The following is a 17,951-nucleotide window of genomic DNA, read 5'->3' on the forward strand; positions in this document are numbered from 1 at the left end:
TTTGCTGAATTGTTGACATTTATTATCTGATTACTAGGTTGCTAGTGAACACTAAACTTTGCTCTACTTTCTAGTTTGGATTTGCTTCTACTGTGGAATTATTTATCAAGTTTGATTGCAATAAAACTACATTTCCTATCTTTTTTGGGTTATGTTCTCTTGTATTTCGAGATTCTTCATTACTTCTGTTGCTCTTGCTGAACTATCTTCATGTTATTTGTTTTTTTATTATGTTTTTAGTAAAAATTGGTTTTGTTTGAGGAAAATTGAGAAAGTATGATTATTTTTGTTTCTTTTATGATTACTTTTGTTAAATTTGATTTGGATTGAGAAGGAATTGAGGAATGGTACAAAGTTAGCAAGAAAATGTCAACGGTAAGACTGTTATAGAGGAAAATGTGGCAGTTCCAACGGAAGATCCAAGTACTATTGTTCAACATGGCAGAAAGGAGACAAGATGCTGAAGAAGTGGCACCACTAGCGAAGAGAAAAAGGTGGCTAACATATGATATTTGGAATCATTTTACAAGATTCCCATTGACCTAAACCCAAAGGAAACATAGGGCGAAGAATAATTATTGTGGCATAGATCATGCAAGTCATCCAACTAAAACTGGGATGAAATAGTTGTGGCGACATTTTGAAAAGTGTCCCAAGAACCCAAACAAAGTGAGCAAGTCACAAACTATGCTTGCTACTATTTCTTCTCAATCATCTCAATCTTATCACTTGTTCAATCAAGAACGATGTAGAAAGGCTTTTGCAAGGTTCATTATAAAGGATGAATTGCCTTTTCGAGTTGTGGAAAGGGAGGGTTTAAAAGAACTTTTGCAAAATTTTAAACCTAAGTTTCAGATGCCATCATGATGGACAATTGCTAGATTGTTACCAATTGTATTTAGAGGAAGCAAAATGTTTGACAAAATATTTCAAGCAATCTAAATGTCATGTCTCTTATCACTGATTGTTGGACTCCAATACAAAACTTCAACCACATGTGTTTGACTGCACGATAGATTGATGAGAATTGGACTTTGCAAAAAAGGATTTTGAAAATCACAAAAGGGATGCATTGACAAACAAATTAAGGATTTTTTATTCAATTGGAGCATTAAAAGAGTCTTTACAATTACAGTTGACAATACTTCTTTTAATGACATTGCAATTGCATATTTGAAGAAACAGTTGAAGAGTTGGAACAGTTTAATATGTGATGGAGAATTTTGTCCAATGTAGTATGCAGCTCACATTTTAAATTTGATTGTTGGAGAGGGTCTGAAGGAAATGAATAAGTCTATTGAACTTATTTGAGATGCAATTAAGTTTGTTAGATCTTCTCTAGCTAGGCTATAGAAGTTCAAGGAGCTTGTAAAAAGAAAAAATTGATTCGAAGAGTTTCCTAGCCTTGGATTGTCCCACGAGGTATTGTTCACATTATTATTTTCACTTTATGTCAATTTCATTTGCTAATTCCTAATTGTTTATTTCTTGTCATGGGATTAGGTGGAATTCGACTTACCTTATATTGGAGAATGCCGTTAAGTTCATCAAAGTTTTTGATAAGATGGAAGAAGAAGGTTAAGATTACAAGGATTATTCTAAGAAAAAAGTTAAATTAGATTCAAGCCAACATGGTGATGCCTCAAATTATGATGATGACGATGATATTGACAACATTGATAAGGAGTACAGTTGAACCGCCTAATGCATATGATTGGAGTGTCACCAAAAAGTTTTTTTTTTTTTTTTTGTGTTTTTGAGGTTGTTCTATGCTAAGATCCTCAAATTTTTTGGATCAAATTTTGTGACAACAAGCACATGCTTCCAGCATATAGTTGCAATCCAGACTTATCTTCATTGAAGTGTAGCTAGTGACTACTCTATCTTGAGTGTCATGGCAAGAAGAATGCAGACAAAGTATAATAAGTACTGGGAAAAAATAGAAAAAATGAATCCATTATTGATCATAGTAGTGATCCTTGATCCTAGATTCAAAATGACATATGTTAAGACTGCTTTTGAAGACATTTTTCCTGATCCTACAAAGCATGAGGCCATCTTGAAAAAGACTATGGATGTCTTGTATCGATTAGATGATCATTATTCTAGTGTTGTTGAGGTTGATCATGGTGACGCATCTAAATCTCAATCAACAGTGGAGCAACAAGAACTACATGACAGTGTTGGAGTTGGGGATGACATTGACATGCTATTTCATGATGATACTGATTCTACATTTCAAAAGTTTCTGGCCACTGCAAATATTATTGTTAATGCAGAGAAAATTTTTGAGGTGGATGAATATCTTTACCCAAATTTAGGTGGTTTTCGTGACCCAAAATTTGATGGCTTGTCATAGTGGAAAGTGAATGCTTCCAAATATAGAGTTCTTAGTGTAATAGCACGTGAGTTGTTAGTTGCACATGTCTCTACAGTATCTTTTGAATCAATTTTTAGTAGTGAGAGTTGAGTACTAGATAATTTTAGGAGTTTTTAATTTACAAAGATGGTTGAGGCACTCGTATGTGCCCAAAATTGGCTATCCAATAATACTCCAAAACTCGATGACCCTGAACTCAATAATTTTGCTGAGAGTACAAATATTGTTATTGGTATTTCAAATTTCAATCATATTTTCAATTTATATGATTTTCTCTTCTTATTAAATATTAATGAATTGATGAGTTTCTTTTAATTTGTTTTGTAGAGCAAGAGTTAGTAGTCCCAAATGCAGCCACCTTCTCAAGTAACTCTGAAACAGAAGAAGAAGATCATGATGGTGATGATGAGTGATGATGGTTAACCCCTTAGATTTCTATACTTCTGGTTATTTTGCTTAAAGCTTGAACATTCAAAATTCAGCATGATGGATTGTGACTGTATGGACTATGGAGTATGGACTTTGATTAATTATGGACTATGGAATATGGTCTTTGATTAATTATGGTTAGGTTATCCTGTATTATGGTTTCCATGTCTTTAAATTTAAATGTCCAGATTACTTTTTTCATTAAACAGGTTGCCCATAGCCCACATAAACTCGCTCATTTAACAATGGGCTTAAACGGGCTACATACAGGTACGGGCTTGCTCATACCCATGTAACCTAAAACGAGTGGGCTACGGGTTCTGGGTCGGGCTGGCTAACCCGCCTGTTGCTCAGCCTTGGAAGTTAGTGTATTTTACTCCTGTATTTAATGTGTTCAACCGGGTCTTTCACCATCATCGCTTCAGCAGAATTTTGTAATTCGTACCATATCAGGAATGCAAATATCATTTTATCCATTTATGAGACCTACTTTGATTTTACTTATGAGGTCTAATGGTGAAGTTTGGCCATAAAAAGTCCATTCAAAAGACAAAATCTAATGGAGGTAGTTCATGAAAAACCCATCTAGAAGATGACCAAAAATCTAATAAGGGCAATCAATGAGGAACAAATTTAACCTTATTGATGGCTTAATTGAACATCTGTCTAAGTTGAAGTTATAGCTTTATTCATGTGCCATTATTAATGTTCATTTCCAGACAAATTAAGTGAGCACTAAAAAAAAAAAAGTTATATAGTTTTTCTTTTGGGATACTTCGTAAGATGATTAGTTTTTAGCTTTCGATTGTTGATCTTTAGACTTACAAAGCGGATGATGCTAACTAGTGTGTAAAGGGAAGATGCGACTGGAATATTGTGCTAGTAAATTCCCATTCTTTTTGATCATACGCGTTTGTTCACATTCCTATTGATTTTACAAGAAAACCTAATATATTTTGAAAGTGGTTTCAAAATTATCATCGGTAAATACATTCTTGAGATAATTAATGAATTACGTTGATAAAAAAATTGATTAAAAAAGTTACAGATAATAATTATATTAAAAATATAATTTCCCCCCCTAAAAGTGCCCTTATCTTTAATTTGGAGAAGAGAATGAAGGAGGGAGAATTTATCATCTCAACAATTTATCTTAATAATAGATGCAATAATATTAGTATGAGTAATTAAATGAAAAAAATAAAAAATAACAAAAAATCGGAAAAAGTCTAACACGTGTTTCTTGTAAATAGGAACAAGTAATATATAAAAAGAAATTCTTTGACAAATGAGAGTGTTAATGGGTTATCCCTATGTCAGGAGATGTGATGTGTGGAGTGGGTGTTCCCAAACTTGTCGGACAAATTTTAATTGTGATTCACATACGCTTACTTTGCCATCACATGTTAGTTTTGATTAAAAATCAGCACTCAAAAGAACTAGAAGAACCTATTCATAAAAATTTTCCTTTAGTCACTTGGTCTTCTTTTTCTATGTAGGATTTTTTTTTTTTTTTTACGAATTTACTCAATCTATTACTTTTTGTTTGCATCACTCTTTACTTGCAAGATGTTTTTGTGTTTTGTTTTTCGTTTTATAAGTTCGCCATAGTTACTCTTTATCAGCATTCAGTAGATGCAGTACCAAGATAGTCCATTCGCTGTTCAGCACATTTAGCTCATTGTAGTCAGATCACCTAGGGTTGTTTAATACTCCTCCGGTCCTAAATAGGGGTCTTAATCCACTTAGCTTAATTAGCTCATTACATCCCCTTCATTTCATGGTAAATTTCACCTTTCGGGCAGTTGTCTCTCTTACATTGTAATATGGAAAAGAAGGTGAAAAAGGACTCCAACTAATTACAATTTTGTGAAATCAGATTTACTTCAGATTTTTGAGATATTGTACTTCTAACACACATGGCTCATGTAATTTATGGGTATTTGAAGATTTGTTTGAAATGCTATGTCATGTTCATTATATGCCCTCCAACTGATAGGCATCCCAAGAAGCATTATATAATTCTATTTCTCTGAAAATACAGGTTCCAACCAGAAGCATTATATATACATGCTTCAATTTCATGTCAGTCTCTCTCTCACGTTGAGGATCTCAATCCCAGAACACCCAACTGGAATCAGAATAGTTTGTAATAGCCAAACCATTGATGATAAATGCCTTCTAGCAAAGATGAACAAAAAGTATGGACACTGAATCATCGTGTGAAATTCCATCAGAAGTTTTAGGACATACAAGTGAAGCAGTGAAGCATATTGAAACTTGTTGACAGTTTACAGGGACAAAAATCAACATAAGAAAATCTCCCCTCGTTGTGAGACCACAGTTGGATGCTGCTCGGAATCCCAGTCCATTAGGCAGAAGGCTTCCATGGAAACATGAATTATTTGGCACCTCATTTTAGAGTAATGACAATCCAAAACACAGAAGATTAAAAGGTGCTTGAAGCCTTGCATCCCTTATGACAATGACATTATGCACATTCATAGATGTATAACCACCGCCATAAGCCAATCAATTAGGTTTTGAGAGCGACTAAAATCTTTTGTCTTCGACATAATACAAAGCCAAGTGGGTCATCAGACAAAACCACGAGAGCCAATCAAATGACTACCAAGCATCAATACTTCAAAAGTTGAGCCTTTTTGTGTTGGAATGTATCTAACATCCATGTTTTGGTACACACCAATAAAAGTTCAAAATTCCACATCGGCTCTATATACTGTGTCAATGTCAATACTTCATAGGCGATTGAAAAGCCTTCTGAGGCTTTCTTTGTTTAATTTTCACCTTCACATTAATCCCATTATCAATGATAGATTGAAGAACAATCTGAAGCTTTCCCTCCAGCCTCTCTCCTTTCCTTGGTGTGTAGATCACATCATGAATATCATCAGCTAATGCTCTTTGAGCTAGTAATGACCCTACAGCAGCACAAGTGTTTTTGTTCTTAGTGGAAGTGAAGTCAAACTTCATATCCTTCGAAATAGAATGAGCCACAGCAACAACCTTGCTAGTTACCCTATGAACAACACAAGCACGAACAGAGGCTTTTGATATGAATATATCCAAGCAAAATGGCTCATGATATGGACCTGTAAGCTGGTTTAAAGTAAGAGTCCTCTGCTTCTTGTTCTCCACAGAAGTAACACTAGCTTCAGGAAGCCGAGGCATATTAACACTTCTAGTGGTTTGGACTTCTTGAACTCTGGAAGTTTTAGGACTTTGGCTAGCTTTCTTTTCCTTCTTAGTTTCTTTCTTAGAATTTTCCTTTCCACCATCTCCTTTCTTTGAAGATTTCTTCCTGTGAAACTCTAGATTATATTCTTCAAACTCCTTAGAACTCTTTTCAAGTTTGTAGAACAGATTCCCACGAATTCTCATATTATCAATGTCTTCAAAATCAACTTCATCCTCGGCATTGGAGGAATTGGAATCAATGAGTTCATTAGTTTCTTCCTGACCTGTAGAACTTGCTTCTGGTGCACCCTGTTCCCTCCCTTGCCACGCTTGAGATACTCCTGATGAGACCCGCCAGGCATCGTGATCCACAAGCTCAATATTGTAACCATTTGAAGGAAATTTACCATCAGAGAAGAATGGAGAGAGATTATGAAGGCTACTGGAAAAATCAGAAACTGGTACTGAATCAGTTATAGCTTCATCCTCCTTATTGGGAATTTTGTGGTAGGCCTCAAAGCAAAAACTGAGTTTCCTCAAGAGATGTGGATTATACCATGAAACAAAGGCAATTCCTTTTCTCGCGAGCATCGACCCCTGATCAGAATGGTTAGCGGGAACTCGAAATGGGAATTATGGTTAGTAGTACTCACAGAGGAAAACCGACAAACAACTGACGTGCAGTGGTGGAGGGAGTGCGAGGCCCCGATTCTGCAGCTTTCTTTTCTGCCATATTTAGAAATTAACTATGAGGGGAAGAAGAAAGGAAAGATTTTGCAAAAGGTATGGTTACCGAATAGCTTAGTTTGTGAGTAAAGATTCGTTGTCCCCTTCGTCCTCTTCGTCGCTACCAACCTCTCGCCGCCCCTTTTTCGCTTCTTGGTTTTTTGACGTTTCGAATGTTATTTTTGTTCTGTGACTTCAGGCTGATCGGTTGCTTGATTGGGCTCATCTTCTTCGAACCAAAGATGATGCTATGAACTTTGAAATCTCATAAATTGGCTAAAAGATATAATTAGTCTGATAATTTTATATAAGCCTTCAATTTAATTCCTTAATTTTAAAAGTATATTTTTAATCCTTTAATTCTAAATTTTTTTAAAAAAATGATGATATTAAGATATTAAATGTTAATAAAATATTTTCAAATACTAACATATTAAGTTTAATTTTCAAAATATTCACGATTATTACAAAAAAAAATCATCATTAAAAACTAATAATTTTAAGATTAAAAGACCAAATGTATGCTTTTTAAAGTTAAGGGATCAAATTAAAATTTTATATGAAGTTAAAAGACTAAATATATATCTTAGCCCTCATAAATTTTATTAGGTCAATACAAATTTTGATTCCTCTAATAATCTTGGTATTAATAACTAACTCTTTTTATTATATTGTACTACCTTCGATCCTTAATATAAGATTTTATTTGATTTTTGTTTTGGTCCTAAATATAAAATCCCAATCCACTTTGTTTTCATGTTTATGAATTTTTTCCTAAAGTAGTCTTTCTAACAATTATAGTTCTAGCTAATGCACTTTATTAGCAATGATATTTTAGGAAAAACAATACATAGTTATTATAAATAATTAATTTAATTTCTTTCCTTAATCTTCTCAAATTAGTCAACTAGTCCTTATGATTAGGATCGGGGGTAGTAACATAATAAAGAATTAATTGGTGAATAAATTAAAGTTTAATGGGGATTTAATACATAATTTAATACGTAAAAGAATCACCTAAAAAAATAAAATTGGTTTAATATAATATTTAGCCCATCAAGTTTGTTCTGATTTTGATGTTGGTCTCTGAAGTTCCGAACCATAAGCTTTGATCCCTCAAAGAGCTAAATGATCTAAGTTTTTATTGAATTGTATGGACTAATGTTTTAAATGAAAAGAAATTTAATGAGATCAAAACCTATGATTTAAAACTTGAAAAACCAAAAGTAAAATAAGAACAAAGTTGAGAGATTAAAAATTGTATTAATCGAATAAAATTCAAATAGTGGTATTATCAATTACGTATAATGGTATGTTAGTAAAATAATATATTTATTTTCACAAAAAACATTAATCAACATAAAATGGTTATTTATACAAATTTAAGATTTTAAAATGAAGATATCACTTCTCATTACATAAGTCATTCATATTTTTAGCGCAGAAGAAAAAAATTTGAAGAACTATGAAATGTGACATTTACAATTTTCAAGGCAAAAACCAAGTTGGTAGAATTAAATGCATTTAACCCTGCAGGGCAAAGCCTGAATGAGAGGGGTTGAAATTTGAAAAGACGATTATATTTATAGTATAAAATTTGTATTTGAAGAGAGGTGTGTGTATATAACAGCCATATAATATTCTTTTTATTAGTCCTTCCATCACTGAATCCTCTGCAATCTATTAAAAAGTACTCTTGATGTGGGGGAAAAACATCATACCACAACGTAATACTACTCTTCTTTCTTAATATAAGAGCTAATTAATTAATTTACATAAATTAAAAAAACTAATTAAGTTACTTATTTATAATAAATAAGTTTTTTTTAAAAAATTATTACTAATTAAATATATTAACTAGAATTACTATTTCTACAAGAACCATAAAAAAAATAAATAAATATAAAAAAACAAGATGAATTAAAATTTTATATTTAAAATCAAAATAAAAACCAAATTAAAATAATAGTTTGCAAAGTTTGTTCTATTTTTTTTTCTCAATATAATGCAATATGTAATAGTTTAATATATTTTTATTTAATACAATTTGAAACCACGCGCGTGTATGGGTTACGTCGTCAATTAGGACTCACGGTTGACATAAAATTTGTAATGTAGCATAACCATATTTGTACAAAGGTGAATTGCTTTGAAATTAAAAGGTTATTTGGGTTAATTTTAAAAGTAAGAGATAAAGTATGTATAACGAAATTGTTTCGACTCGCAAAAAAAAAAAAAACTTTTTAAAATATTTTTGAGTAAATTAAACACCCCCTAAATCCTCACGTAAAGACGATGGCTAACTGATCAATTTTTGATCAACCAGACCAATTAACCCTACTTTTTCAAGAGAATCCAAACGATACTTTGCATGTCAAAAAATAAAATAAGTGGAAAAAATGTTTTCTTTTCCCTTTCATAACTCCAATCAAAATACTCCTAACAATGCCTTAGACTCAAAAGTGCTCCTAACCTCTCATTTATTTTTGATGAGATGAAAACCCAACCAAATTACTGACATAGTAGATTGAATCAATTTTGATTAGTTTGGTAATTTGTGGGTTTTTCTTTTTTCCTGGCCAGATTAATTTGAGATGGTTCAGTTCACTTTTGAAGAATCCTTCCAGTTAATGACCTGAAGCTTCTCCAAATAACCCAAAACGCACAAAACACAGTGCGTTTCATAGGGTCAGATTGGAGGAGGCAGTCAGACTCATCTGCTCCAAACAAAGTCAGCATGAAGAAACCAAAGCTATCTCATCATCACTCAAGTAAAATTCCACTTATTGGCATTGGCTGCATCCTAACTAATACACTATAAAGACTGACGTGCAAATTACATGAAGCTATCATCATCTTCACCACTAAAAATGCAATAACTGAGGATAAGATTTCATCCAAATCAGTCCACATCTCATCAAGTCAGCTATCATACCCAGCTTTTGATCCAGAAACTACCTGGATGATGCTTTATCTCTCAAGCTCTCTATCACCACTCTCTTCCTAGTGTCAAAATCGATTTTTTCAAGATCAAAAGCAGTCCCCAAATAGCCATACAAGATCCTCCTCTTCTCTCCTTTCTTCTCATCGTATTTTACCAAATTCGGATTGTTCTCGTCATCCTTACCTAATGTCAGGGGCTGCACACGGGCCCACACCTTGCGTCCATGATTCTCCTTCTCAAAGTGCTCAGCAAGCCGAATGGCTTCATGAACACCGGATTGGTCCCCAGCAAATTTAATCAGTGATATGCCCAAATGACCATCTCTGCCATATAATGACTTTGATTTGCCACCCCCAATTCCGAGTTCTGGAAAACCATGAACACCAAATGGCAAAAATATATCAAGATAAATTCACTATAGTCAGATATTCAAGTGGACGTCTCCTAAATGCTAAAATCTTATAGTCCCATCAAATATAGAAGCAGCGGCCATTGAAATGCTGCCTCTTAATGCAAAGAAACTAAGAATTTCAGATCTTTGAGGAAATGCCCCACCCAAAATAAATGCTATTGCCAAGAAAAACTAGACAAACAGGGATGAGCAGAGATGGAAAACAAAGGGCATGATTATAAGGAATGCAGCAACACATGGAGGATGCTCAGAGGTACTAAATAAGTTCAATCTACAGTACCCATATTTGCATTCAACAGTAGAGGCTTTATCTAGCTTGACACAAGAGACCAATGTCTTACAATATCTATTGTCACCAATAGTACTTGCAGAGTTTATGCAAAATTAGTTAACATCTAAACAAGCTATTTGCAAAAGCAGAGTAACCAGCTCAGGCACTTGAATAGGATCGGTCAAAAAGATCAGTTGATCTCAAAAGTTAATAGATAAGAAAGGTTAAAGAAATACCAAATACAATAACATGCAGTTAAGAAAGCAAGAAGCGGTCAGGGAAACATGGCAAAAACCCCTAAAAACGAAACTGCCGTAAATTCACATATCTGAATTGTGATAGCAAAACTAAAACAAAATGCCTATCTATCAAAACTTGCTCCCCCGTCAGAACTTTCTCTTCAAAACTAAGACAAGAGGAGCTTTATTGCACAGATAACGAGATGCAAAGAGCAACATAATTGATTGAAATTCCTTCATCTAAAAATGGATACACATTGCAAATGTGAAGGGGAAAATATAATATCTTAAAATGGTACAACGAAAGTGAAGGCTCGGCCACCATTAAAAATGCCACCCACTGACATGTTCACATGCGCATAAAAGCATAGGCATGCGTCCATGGCCTTGATAAAAGTGCAGACCCCACTTGAATACCCCATTATCCATACCATACCATACCATACCACTCAATGTGAAGCTTAAAAATCCCATAATACTTAACCTGCATCAATGAGTCCCCCTAGGAGAACCAACATTCAGGCAACTACCCTCTATGATGCCTCACTCAACCTTCTTGCTAATCAAAACCCTCAAAGGATGACCTTTCTAGGGCGGTCACAATCAAACTCTAAAACGCTAAGCCCACTTAAATATATCCCATTGAACACCCTATACTGCTCAATTCTAGAAATCAAGCACCATACTACCTTTGTCTCTATTGAACATCTTATACTGCTCGATTCTAGAACTCAAGCACTATACTGCCTTTGTCTCTATCAGCTATACAACGTAATAGACCAAAGATAGCAAGATCTATGCATAAACAGACAACATATATGTTTGTGTGCAAGTGTGTCATTTAATTAAAGGGTGGAAATCGGCTTCAACACTTGATGAGCAAGACAAAGCTGAAGACTCAAATCTATAAAATGTGAGCTTCTTTTGACGTCTGTTTCTTTAAAACTATAGCACAATAGAATTTAAGATTCATATAAAATTCACAGAAAGCTTTTCTACTTCCCCAGCTTTCCAATTTGGAAACATATCATTCGGTTGGTTTTCTTTCCTTTCATTATCAGAATAATTCATCCAAACAACGGATAGGATAGTTACTTCAACAATTTCCTGTTATATTTTGTTACATTATAATTTCTATCCATCCAAATGTTCTGCAGGAAAAAAACCTTACTTGTTACAATTTCAAGCACTGGGCCTGCCTTCTGCCCACGGAAGAGGACATCTACTTAAAATTCAATGGTTGTACTCGGGAAGACAGACAGTGATTGTTACTAAAACAGTTCGTGTACAAAGAACTTCCACATATTAGACGCCCTTGTGTTCACTATCTTTAATTAAAAAGGTTGAAGAATGGAAATACAGTTTAGTGCATATCCAACCCTTAAATCATCTACTCGATATCCAAGAAGTAAGAACTACAGCAATGACTAACATAATATAGTAACGCACGTTGCTAACTCAAGGGCTAAACGCTTTTGAATCCAACTAAGACTACTAGCGGCTTGAGAATCAACATGGCAACCACATACCAACACTGCGGATGTACTACTAAGAACCCAAGCACGTGTTGACTACAGAGGATTAAATAATGAAGGAAAAAAACAACGAACAAATCTATTCATGCTTGTAAAATTTTTATAAGTCCTATGAAACCAAAAATAATCAGTAAGAATGCATTGTCAAACTTAAATCGCACACAAGGCTAAAGGTCACCTGCGTTAAAACCCAAATAGTTCTAATCATTTATGAGAGGAGATAACTGGGGGATAAAGGGACGATGATGAAGAATTACATCATCAACATCCCTGCATTAAATACTAACATTTTCCACTCACAACTACTGGACAAGAGACAACCACAGCAAACCTTGGAAAAACGATCTCTGTAAAATCTATTCTACAAGCTATACTTTCTGGCTCTAAATTACATAAACTACATTCATACACTAACTATATCTCATAACATAATCTTTAAGGGAAGCATAACATTTTGTTAAATCGACTAGTTTGACCCTACTTAAATCTGGGGACTTTTCGCCCTATTTAACACCAATGAAACTAGAGTTGCTTTTCACTTAAAACCTCAAGATATTGGTACATCATACGCCTAAATTGTAAGGGCATTACAGTTTGAGAATTCAGTAAAAAGGAAGGGAAAAGTTGGATAAAAGCAATTAACAGCTCCAAGAAACCTGCTTTAAGTTATTGCTTTGGCAATCTTTCAACCCCGTCATAAGCTGTAACAGAAAACACACAGGCCAAGTGCAACTGATGATTAACTACCTATGTCATACTGCTACTAGAAGGGTACAACAACAAACCTTTCCCACTAAGTGGGGTCAGCTTGCCACTAGAAGGATAATGCACCAAACTACAAAATGACAATACTTTGACAAGAATACAAGGTGTAATCCAGAAGCAAAACGATGGTGTAATTCTATCTAAAAGGAAGGAAAAAGATAGCAATTAAATCCAAAACTCAAGGGAAAATGAATGCTATTATGGGCCGTTATCCCTAAAAAATGGATCAGGGAGCAAAGCCCATGATTAAAAGACTGGGAGATGGGAAAGAGTGTAGCTGCACAAAATTCTAACTCTATGACAACTCCCAACTAAACAAGAAGGCATACACCAACAGAAATTTGGCATAACTTATACAGGACGAAATCAGGTATTTGTACAAAATAAGAGTCACCCTTCTTAGCAACTCAATAACTACTAACCACTGAGGCACACAAAAAGAAAATTTTTGCATGCTGCAACTCAACCGTCATTATCTAGTGTCTCCAAATTGTTTTAAGCAATGCTTCCTTTTTTTTCCTACCAGATTAAGAAATGCTTCTGTGTCACCCGCAACTACTACAAAATCAAATGACTTCCATCTTCTCATCTATGAAAAGAATGTCATAAAAGTATTCTACTAGATTTCAGCCTAAACCACAAATTAGCAACGAGTAAAATATTTTAACCAAACAATTTCCTAGATTTGCACAGATCACAGGCATTGCCTGTAAAGACAGCTATCAAGTACCAGCCTAGTAAGCATGCTACTGATTCGCTTGAACATAGTCTGCCCTACAAGACATTGCAATAGAAGATAATAAGGAACGGAGGGGCACTTTATACCTCTAACTTTATTATCCATTGTTTTGTTTCCCAAGCCCTCCATGCGACCATCTCTTCCCTTTCCAGTAATTGTGTTATGGATGATCACCAAAGGAGGCCACAAGATCAGATCATCCCGATTTGCAGCTGCTTCATCAGCAGGTAGGAACTGATATGACTTTGAGCTATCAGGTGGCTTTGAGTAGTTCCAACCCATTAAAACACACAAAGCTTTGTGTAAGCCCAAATGATCAACATGCAAATCAGCATTATCTGAGTTGTAGGTGTGCATAATGAGAGCATGCATATCTGGAAAATCTTTAGAAGACCTGAAAGTTGGAATATCAAGGACATTGAAGAATACATTTCAGGCAGTCATCCAGAACAAGCACAAGAGTCTAGATTCTAATAATAATAGTAAAGGGAGAGAACACGGACATCAATTTTGATACACAAGTGCCCAGGATGTATTTTGATCTACACAAGGATCACCTATGTTCTAAGTCACATCCCACACTTTGGTCAGCACAGGCATGGCGTGGCGTAGCAATATAAAACTAACAGAGAAAGCAAACAGAAATCTCCAATATAAAACAAATCTCTCTAGAAAGAGACAAGAGGAAGAATCTAAATGGAACCTTATGTTTCCATGACAGAACTCAGAAAGCCACACGGTTAAGCCATTGCACACAAATAAACATGAGTGTACACAAGGCATTATGTCAAGAAACTGAACCTGAGAAGAAATTTTCTAAAGGACCATAACAATGCATGACCCTACGCTAAAAATCAAGCAACAGCCTCATGAAAAGGCATCACCAAATTAAAGATCATCAATGATGTTAAAGAGCTTCAAAGATCGTCCAACCTAATGAACACAAGTTGCACAGAAGAATATCAGTAATTGTTTCTTAAGCTCATCCACAATCCATCTGAACTCATATTTTGAACTCAACAAATTTCCACACAAGTAGATCCTATTTCCTGCAAAGCACCTTACCATTGAGCAAGAAAAGACACCGAGCATGAAAGGGACAAACAAGTAAAAGAAAGGAAAGAGGAAATGGGAAATGAATCAGAAGCCCGTAACAAATACAAATGTAACAGATCAAACAGATCTAGTCAAGCTAAATTCTGTTTGACATCATTTTTTTTTTGGGGGGGGGGGGGGGGGTTGTTGTCTTGTTAGTGGGTGAGGAGTGGGGAAAAAACCAAATGGCAGCATCATCCCCAAAAATTAATCCTTACCACGCCAAAGTAACATCAACATAGGGAACCCATAATATAGTGCCTCAATGTCTAACTAAATGTTCATCCAAAATGGATAAACACTGCGCCCAAAAAAAAAAAAAAAAAAAAAGAAGAAGAAGGAGAAAAGGAAAAAACACCATCGCCTGACAAGAGCTAAAGTTTGGGCGCACAGATATTCGAATGTCAAATTCACCGACAATCATCCACCATTCATAATATAAAGGATGGTCAAAGGTGACCAAGTGAAACAGGCCTTCTAACCAGTACTAAAGGCAGATCACTAGCAGCTTTGTAACCCTCATCTTAAATGTCCATGACCCTGAAGTCTTTCAGCCCAGGCATCAAATTGACACAGCCGTAGCACCTAACATAGAAACAATCAAATCAACGGAACTCCCCACCCTATCCTACCTAAACAAATGACTAGAGATGTCATACACGTAACAGGGAAGAGAAGACATTCTTCGAAGGTTATAATTAATGAGAAATCAGAATTTATCATAGCTTCAACCATTTTATAGAATATGGTAACTTCATAAGCGAAAATGAAGGAGACACGTTGCCCAGTTGATGACAGAAAGCTCTTTCCTTACTCAATATAAAAGCTCTAAAACTTCAGAAGAACTCCATGATTCTCCCCATGATTCACATGCAGGGGAAAGAACTAAGCCAACAAAAAGTGTATAATTGCAGCACTCGATGGAAATGATACTCCCCATGATTCACAGGCAGCGGAAAGAACTAACATCACCATATAGAAAACCATTCTACTTAATTTCATGATAAACCTAAATAAACTTCGCAGTGGATCTAAATCGATATGCCAAACACTTTATTCGTCCCCTTTCCTCCAGCCAAACATCAACATCATATGAGTTCAGATCATTAGGTAATGCTACGAAGCTACAGCTACGTCATAAAGACCAACAAAAGCAAATTCAACGAAGGAAGAATAGAAAGATCGAAACTTCAGAACATACTACATGAGTCATCTAACTATTCGGGATACGAGATGGGTGGAAGGAGTATGGAAACTGAACATAAACCTAAAGATCAATACAGATGGCAATTGAGTTGCCACACAAGATCTCCTCACGGTAAACAACAAAAGCAAAGCTTTTAAGTGATACAAAGTCCAAGCACACAAACTTACAAACAAACATATCCAACACATATCACACCTGCCGCAAGCAACGCACTGTATCCGCCCCTGCTTTCCGTCCTCTAAGTAATTCCTCTTCTGGGCAGCATTTTCATTTACTAACTTAACAAAGTGAAGAAACGCTTTCTTTAATGCACCCTGATCAACCTCCAAATGTCTAAGGACAACGTTATCACCAGTGCTACCAGGTTGCTTAAAACCTACATTTTCATAAGCCCCCCCAAACCTCATATATTTGGAAGCTCTCAATTCGGACTCTCGTCCAGGATCCGTCAAATCATGCTTGAACGGTCCACTCGTCCCCCTAGAAAACTCACCCCTTGGAGGGAACCCGTTTGGGTTAACATTAGCATCGTGCAAAAGTTGCTTTCTTTGTCGGGCAAGGTCGTCCCTCTCCACCTCATCACCACCAAACTTCCTCTTCGCTGAACCTTCAACAGGTCCGTTACCACGCCCATCAAGCCCAATCGAATCCCAGTAATCTTGGTGCCTCCCACCACGCCCTCCATCTTGATCATCAAAGTGAGGTGGGACAGGAGGGAATCGGGCTCCGAATCGACCCGGATCAAACCCGGGACCTATTGGGGGTGGGAATAATCTTCCGGGTGGGTCAAGAGGATAATCAGGAGGGAGAGCAAAGTAGGATCTGACACTACCGTCGGCAAGAACAATCGTGCGACGCTCGAGCATGTGGAAGCCGTACGCCGGTGGAGGCGGTGGCCCCAAGTTAGAAAGATCCGGGAAGGGAAACGGAGCTCCGGGAGAGGTGGCCCGGGCGGATTCACTAGGGAGGTGTTTAGCATGAGCCGGACTAGGAGTCGGTTTGGTTTTGGGGGATGGGGCGGTGGAGGGTTTGGGATTCTTAGATTCGCCGGATTTAGGATCGGACTGCGGAGATTTCTTTTTGGGGTTGCTGGTCGATTCCCAACGGGATTTGCGGTACGACGATGAGGCCGATGGCTGCTGCTGCGGCGGCGGCGGCTTCGGAAACGAGGACTTGTTCTGAGTGTTACCTCCGGCCATCCTGGGAGAGGGGCGCAAGCACTTGCCACCGATTCTGGGTGCCTCTGCAAAACACACAGAGATAACCTCCCCCCCCCCCCAAAAAAAAAATGGTAAAGTCAATTATTATCAAATTTCCCGAAGATTCAAAAGAAGCATGGGACAGATAATTAGATATTCATGAGAATCAATCCTGTGATCCCATTTATGTACAAATTATAAGAACCAATTGACTAATTTAATGAGATTAAGAAAGTAAGTTGAGTTAGTTATTTGTCCTAGATAGGTATTGTCTTTTCTAAAATATCCTTGCTAATCAAGTATGCTGGCTATAACTACTATTGTTAGAAGAACTACTTTAGAAAAAAATACCCTCCAGTCCTTAATATAGGACCCAATTATTGTGTTGTTTTGATTCTAAATATAAGACTCATTTCTCATATTTATCAGTTTTCTCTAAATTACCCCTATGGATACTCCCTCAACCATAATCAAGTAGAAGAGGGAGATGGGGTATTAAGAAAGATGATTATAGTGTTTTAGGATAAACGTGTCATATTTCTTATAATTAACTAACTTACCTAACTTTCTTAATCTAATCAAATTAGTTAAATGGGTCTTATAGTAAGGATCAGAGGAGTATATAAATATGAGAGACAAAGTGGATTGGAGTCTTATATTTATGATCAAAATAAAAATCAAAAGGGTCTTATATTAAAGACCGGAGGTAGTATATGATAAATAAGAGATTAAAGTTATGTAATCTATGTCAATTTTACGCATTTTATTTTTTAAGATAAATTTTAATATTATTATATCTTCCATGGGAAAAT

General features: G+C 35.8%; 2 protein-coding genes across 2 annotated transcripts; both read right to left on the minus strand.

Moving 5' to 3' along the window:
• Positions 1 to 4,767: 4,767 nt before the first annotated feature.
• On the minus strand, positions 4,768 to 7,083 carry LOC114728820 (uncharacterized). The gene has a single exon (XM_028915775.1). It carries the CDS (start codon positions 6,596 to 6,598, stop codon positions 5,561 to 5,563), a length of 1,038 nt encoding a protein of 345 aa, XP_028771608.1. The 5' UTR covers positions 6,599 to 7,083; the 3' UTR covers positions 4,768 to 5,560.
• Positions 7,084 to 9,341: 2,258 nt separating this feature from the next.
• On the minus strand, positions 9,342 to 17,216 carry LOC114728827 (uncharacterized). The gene is made up of 3 exons (XM_028915781.1): positions 16,136 to 17,216; positions 13,725 to 14,032; positions 9,342 to 10,043 (listed from the first exon to the last, which is right to left on the minus strand). Exons 1-3 carry the CDS (start codon positions 17,137 to 17,139, stop codon positions 9,688 to 9,690), a joined length of 1,668 nt encoding a protein of 555 aa, XP_028771614.1. The 5' UTR covers positions 17,140 to 17,216; the 3' UTR covers positions 9,342 to 9,687.
• Positions 17,217 to 17,951: the final 735 nt, after the last annotated feature.

This window comes from Neltuma alba, unplaced genomic scaffold (assembly GCF_004799145.2).
Source record: "Neltuma alba isolate B1F8T4 unplaced genomic scaffold, ASM479914v2 tig00012576_pilon, whole genome shotgun sequence".
NCBI lineage: Eukaryota > Viridiplantae > Streptophyta > Magnoliopsida > Fabales > Fabaceae > Neltuma > Neltuma alba.